At 37.7% G+C, this 7,043-nt stretch overlaps 1 protein-coding gene across 1 annotated transcript in view; it reads right to left on the bottom strand.

Moving 5' to 3' along the window:
• The window catches only part of AFMID (arylformamidase), a 20,648-nt gene extending 19,776 nt beyond the window's left edge, over positions 1-872 (bottom strand). Inside the window, exon 1 of the mRNA XM_063456353.1 lies at positions 811-872. Within this exon, the coding sequence (XP_063312423.1) occupies positions 811-846 (36 nt within the window). The 5' untranslated portion in view covers positions 847-872. The remainder of the gene's footprint in view (positions 1-810) is intronic.
• Positions 873-7,043: the final 6,171 nt, after the last annotated feature.

Raw genomic sequence — 7,043 nt, 5'->3', positions numbered from 1 at the left:
TGCTATATATACTGAAAGTCATACCTCGCTATATATACTGACAGTCATACCTTGCTATATACTGACAGTCATACCTTGCTATATATACTGACAGTCATACCTTGCTATATATACTGACAGCCATACCTTTATATATACTGACAGCCATACCTCGCTATATATACTGACAGTCATACCTTGCTATATACTGACAGTCATACCTCGCTATATATACTGACAGTCATACCTTGCTATATATACTGACAGCCATACCTCGCTATATACTGACAGTCATACCTCGCTATATATACTGACAGTCATACCTCGCTATATATACTGACAGTCATACCTTGCTATATATACTGACAGCCATACCTCGCTATATATACTGACAGTCATACCTTGCTATATACTGACAGTCATACCTCGCTATATATACTGACAGTCATACCTCGCTATATATACTGACAGTCATACCTCGCTATATATACTGACAGTCATACCTCGCTATATATACTGACAGTCATACCTCGCTATATATACTGACAGCCATACCTCGCTATATATACTGACAGTCATACCTCGCTATATATACTGACAGCCATACCTTGCTATATATACTGACAGCCATACCTCGCTATATACTGACAGTCATACCTTGCTATATATACTGACAGTCATACCTTGCTATATATACTGACAGTCATACCTTGCTATATATACTGACAGTCATACCTTGCTATATACTGACAGTCATACCTCGCTATATACTGGCAGTCCTGCACAGCACACTAACAGCAATACCTGTCCTACAGTTTAGCTTTCCCTCACCTCTCTCCCCAGAGCCCCCCAGCTCTCCCTCGCCATGCTGACGTTGTGCTTTTCTCTGGACTCTGACCTGTGATCACTTCTGTCAACACATTTTACCTATAAGGGGGCAAGTCAGTCCCATCAGCTCCACCCATGGACACATCCGAAACATGTACATTATTAACTGCTGTGTAAATATACCAGGTGTACACCACCCAAAAACAGTGTTTTTATAAACGTATCTCCAAATTCTCCTTTCAGCCAGACCCTGGCTGCTGCTGGCTTCACTCTCCCTTGCTGAAACGGATGGCAGGCTGAGGGGAGGACATTGCGGCGCGGAGGGGGTCTGTGCCGCCATTGGATGCATGTTGCCATCATTCTCTGCGTGCGAACGTCAGACATACAATATTGGGCCTTAACGTGTGCATTATGGCGCTATATAAATAATAACATAATAATAATAATTATCTGCATATCCTGTACTGTCAGTTCATTTTACACATTCACTGCCATCACACTTAAATCCCAGTTCGCTCAGTGAAGGTAGAAAGGAAATGCAATGGAGTTGCAGTTGGGGTACTGAAAGAAGTGCACCCTCCAAGTGAACGCTATTGGCATTGGGGTGAATGCTATTGGCACTGGGGTGAATGCTATTGCCACTGGGGTGAATGCTATTGGCACTGGGGTGAACGCTATTGGCACTGGGGTGAACGCTATTGGCACTGGGGTCAGGTTTGTAGAGGGAGTGATTATAAAAGACACTAACCACTGCGGCATTGCCAGCTACTGGTAACCTTGTTTTCCTTCCAAAATGCTATTAACATACACGTTCTTTTAATATTTCTCCCACAATACCATGTTCATATGAGATCATGGCATACGTGTGATTTGCATTGAATGCCAGGCTGTTCTTTGATAGACCTGAATGTGGTCATGTAAATCCAAAGAAAAAAACATTAGATAAGAGTCAGATTTTTTATGGCAAGCCAACTTGAAGGCACATACCATATCAAAATACAGTCCAAAACTACAAGTATAAAAGTGTGATTCGCATTCACCGGAGATCGATTGGACGAGGATAATGGAACACACTTTTTATGTGAGTTTGATTTGTGAAGTTGTGTTCTTTTACTATGTTGGTATGGGAGCCATGCTGCTATCCCCTGATGTTACTTGGTCTATATTTTATGTTGTTTTATCTCCTGGTTCCTGACACGTTGATAGCACTTACATACATAATCAATTACTTTGTATAAGTACCAAACTCAGGTTCTCACACAATGCATTGTGACGTTGTTACCTTACCCCTTAACGCACCAATTCTGCTTCATTTAGCAGTGTTATCAATACGTCTAGTTATGGTTATAAAACCTTTGTTATACGACACAGCGGTACGCTTCCCACTTAAAGGCTGCCGTGTGTGTAACAGAAATTAACAAGTCACCGTGTTTGAACATTTTTGGTCTAGTTTCCACCTGTGAAGGAGCCAGTCTGACTGGCACCAGAACATGCCACACCTTACATACAGGACCATGAGGCATTGAGGTATCAAACTATAATTGCATAGCTCCCTAGAGTCCCTATTTAGGAGGTACAGTCCCTATTTTGGGCTTTAATCCCTCTGTCCCTATTTTCCACATTGTTAGCGTGTCTGAATTCTGTATAACAGAGCTCCACAGCAAAAATACTTTAACCCCTTAAGGACCAAACTTCTGGAATAAAAGGGAATCATGACATGTCACACATGTCATGTGTCCTTAAGGGGTTAAAGGGACACTATAGGCACCAGAACCACTGCAGCTTAATGTATCGCATACAGATTAATGTAGTGGTTGTGGTATCCATAGTCAGTCCCTGCAGGTTTTTTTAATGTAAACACTGACCTTTCAGAGAAAAGGCAGTGTTTACTTTGTTGCCTAGTAACGCTTCTACTAACAGTAACTCAGGGCCACTAGAGGTGCTTGCTAGTCCAGTGTGGCACAGTGTGTTTAGTAGTGGCATTCAGCGTCTCCACACTCTGCATTTTTCCCCATTGAGATGCATTGATTTAATGTGAAATGTTAGGTGTGATACTATATAATATAAAATGACATATACAGTAATATAAATTATGCAATAATAATAATAATATAATATAAATAATATAACATATAAGTAATACAATAATAATAATAGTATATAATATAATAATAATATAATGTAAATAATAATATAATAATATAATAATAATAATAATAATAATAATATAAGGTAAATAATAATATAGTATAATAATACAATAATAATATAATATAAACAATACTATAATAATATATAACATATATAATAATATAAATAACACAATAATAATAATATAATGTGAATAATAATATAGTATAATAATACAATACTATAATTATATATAACATATATAATAATATAAATAATACAATGATACCATCCCCACTATATCCGCTGACAAACAGCCCCCTGTTTCCCCCAGGTTGCCAGGCCAAGTTCCTACAATCCAACACTCAAGCGAAACAAGACCTGGTATTCAATGGGTCCATTCACCCAATTACAGGACTATTGCCAGGGTCCCAGCTGACGGTGATGGATGCCTTTTAATAATCCCACCTGACTCATTTCATAAGGGCGGATAAAACTCTGCTCAGGCCCACCTGTGAGCTTTCTAAGTTTGAGACAATGTGCCAAACCTGTGAGGTCAAAGGTAAACACCTTTCTACATGTTGCCATATGGGCAGTCGGAACCTTGGACAACCACCCCACATACCTATCCCAATAAAACACTGACACTATGGTATATGGGTCAAATTGTCCACAGCTTTTATTAAACAATCTTAATATAATAATAATAACAACTTAACATGGGTCATTGCCCCCCGTACTCCACCTTCACATCCGTATCCTTCTGTTAATATAAAAGGCAATGACCCCAATATAAATAACACACACACATATATATATATATATATATATATATATATAACATTTTCCCAACATGAACATAACTTAAAGTGCCAAACATAAATTAACCACGGCAGGGGAATACCCGGATACCCCTACCCCACCAGGTTCTGAGCCACCGACAGGACTCGAAACCTACCAACCACCAATGACCACAATTTTCCATTTTCCATAACGTTCCTCATGGGGAGCCTATTTCCTCTCCTTCAGCTCCCTATCCCGCCGCTGTGACAAAACGGGATAACCCCCCTAAACCAAAAGGATAATAACAATACACTCCCGCCATTCACACAAATGTGGGCAACAGATCTCCAAACTAGCATATCCAACTCAGACTGGATAAAAATACTGAATAGGGCACACACTACTACCACCAGTCACACAACACAGGAAAGCGATTATAAAACAATTACCAGGTGCACTACACAGCAGACAAAATACACAATATATATCCTAACATGCAGAGTTGGAGATGTGCTCATCCCCAGCCACTTCGGCCCACATATGGTGGTCATGCCCTATAATCCAAGACTATCGGAAAAAAATACTAACCTTGATAAAATCGATCACTGGTCTGTCGCTCTCACTCACACCAGAGGCTCTGTTTATCCTTATTACCATCTAACATCCCCAAACCACAACTCAAGCTCATATCGTGCCTATTAACAGCGGCTAATTTACTGATCCCAATCAAATGGAAGCAAAACCTGACCCCTACAATTTGGGATTTTCCTTGTCTTGACGTCAGAAAATATAGATTTTATTAAAGACAGGAGGCTCGAATTATGCATTAACTTTCTTTACTTAACTCCAACAGCAAAGACATTTTTTCAATAAAGTATAGTGAATAAAAGACAAAAAAACAGAGTAACTGAACTGGAACACTCGGTAGTGGTCCTTCCCCACTTTATGTGATTTAGAACAGCCAGGGGATTCTAAAGGACCATCAAAGCAATGGTTGCGTTTCTGGGTGGCCTTCCCAGACCTCCTTAATCCCTGAGCTGAATTCCGTTGTGACTCCACCGGTGACCAGAACTGGTCTGAAGGAGTATTAATTAAGTGAGTCTTATCACTAGGGTTTGAATTGCTTATGGCCTGAGCCACAGACTTTGCAATTGTTTCTTGCATGGAAGACATCGCAATATAAATTGCAGATGAAATTGATTTGTGAACGGATAAGTCTGCAATATTTTGTAAAGAATTATTGTAAAGAATCCTCAGTGACGATTTCACAGTCATGAGTAGCACCAGGGTTTGGTGGCTGAGAAAGAGTTTGTCTAATTTCTTTAGAATTCATCGTTCAATATTTCAGCAAATTGTAATTTGTAATTATTATTAGTAAATAGCAAAATAATGTTGCAAAAGATTAGGGAAAACCCTGACAGAAAAGTCAAATAATTTCAAACTTATAATAATTACCAACAAAGAGCAACAAAGTTGTGGAGAAATGCTGCGCTGAGGTAAAGGGGACGGGAAAGTTAGCTGAGAACCAACTAACTGGAATTCCCGCCCACAATAATGCCATCAATCTATGAGGGACTAACTGAAATCACGCAGGCAGCGATTCGCACACGTTCGTAGACAAAAACCAGCGAACGCGAGTATAATGAACTAATAAACAAAAAAATTGAATGGCTGAGTTTCGCGAGAAAACTGCTGAACGCGAGTCATTTGAAATAAGTGAAAAGTAACAATTCGTATGAAAACTACTGAACGCGGACGTACCGCGAACTCACTTCGGATGAAAAGGCGCAAATGCCAGTGTGTATGAACCAAATATATATATTAAACCAAATATTATGAAAAAAATTGATAAAATCACTTCAGAAAACATACAACATAAAGGAATAAATATATATACTAATATATTTAACCAAACCAGAAAGTATTCATATGGAAAACAGTAGCATAAGTGAATATATATGATAATTACAGGATAACAGGACGGATATTGGGGATCATTCACTATATAGACTATGCCCGATGCTGATTGGCTACCGAGTGTACCATTTCAGTTACTCAGTTTTTTTGTCTTTTATTCACTAAACTTTATTGTTAAGTAAAGAAAGTTAATGCATAATATGAGCCTCATGTCTTGCTATAAAATGAAGTACTAACACCATAGAGCTCAGAACCAAATAGTTCAGAAATCTAGTTAATGTAAATCCGTTGATGTAGTTTTATTATTATTATTATTATTATTTAAGTCAATTACTGGTTGAACAGATATCAATGGAAGCGACTGTCGGCAGCATGGTTACTGCGTAAGGCCAACGCGCTCTGATGACGAGACGTAGCCCGTGACCTAATACTCTGCCACCGACATTCCTGTTGGCGACTTCTCAATATTAGATGGAATCACAAAGACTCACCTATTGTAACCCCGTATACACTGAACATATAATCAGTAATTAACATCCCCAACACTTAGGACGCAGGACGGACCGCCCAACTGATTAGGGGTACATACCTAGAAGACAGGCGACATGAGATATTAGCAAAGATATACCCCTCTCGAAGAGGAGTGGAAGGGGCTACACACTGGGATTCACAGAGATTCATAATGTTGTACATAGAACGAATACACTATTGTTCATCATCTGACAGTAAGACCAAGTTGTAAAGCTAGCTTATCATATTGGCTGAATCATATTGGCCATGGCTATATTTACGCTGTCGGACGCCACCTAAATGTAATGCCTACTTGAATGTCTGTACGGGGCTGCATTGTAATTGACTATTTGAATTACTGTAATGTTCTATATTGAAATATGCTCGCAAACACCGCTGGGGCTCTGAGAGATTGCATGTCCTTTGTGCATGCATAGCAAAAAACAATAAAAACTAAATAAATAATAATTACAAAAAAATACAAAAAAAATACAATAATAATATATAATGTAAATAATACAATAATAATATATAATGTAAATAATACAATAATAATAACAATGTAAATAATAATACAATAATAATATATAATGTAAATAATACAATAATAATATATGATGTAAATAATAATACAATAATAATATAAATAATAATACAATAATAATATATATAATAATACAATAATAATGTAATAATAATAATAATAATAATAATAATAATTATAATAATACAATAATAATATAAATAATAATACAATAATAATATAAATAATAATACAATAATAATATATATAATAATAATAATAACAGCCAGTCTCCTCCTCCATGAGTGAGTAAGCCCCGCCCCCTGTCAGCTCTGGCCCCGGGCGGTGGGCGTGTCCCGGTGACGTCAGTCAA

This window comes from Pelobates fuscus, chromosome 5 (genome assembly GCF_036172605.1).
Source record: "Pelobates fuscus isolate aPelFus1 chromosome 5, aPelFus1.pri, whole genome shotgun sequence".
NCBI lineage: Eukaryota > Metazoa > Chordata > Amphibia > Anura > Pelobatidae > Pelobates > Pelobates fuscus.
This window is presented reverse-complemented; position numbering and strand designations above follow the sequence as displayed.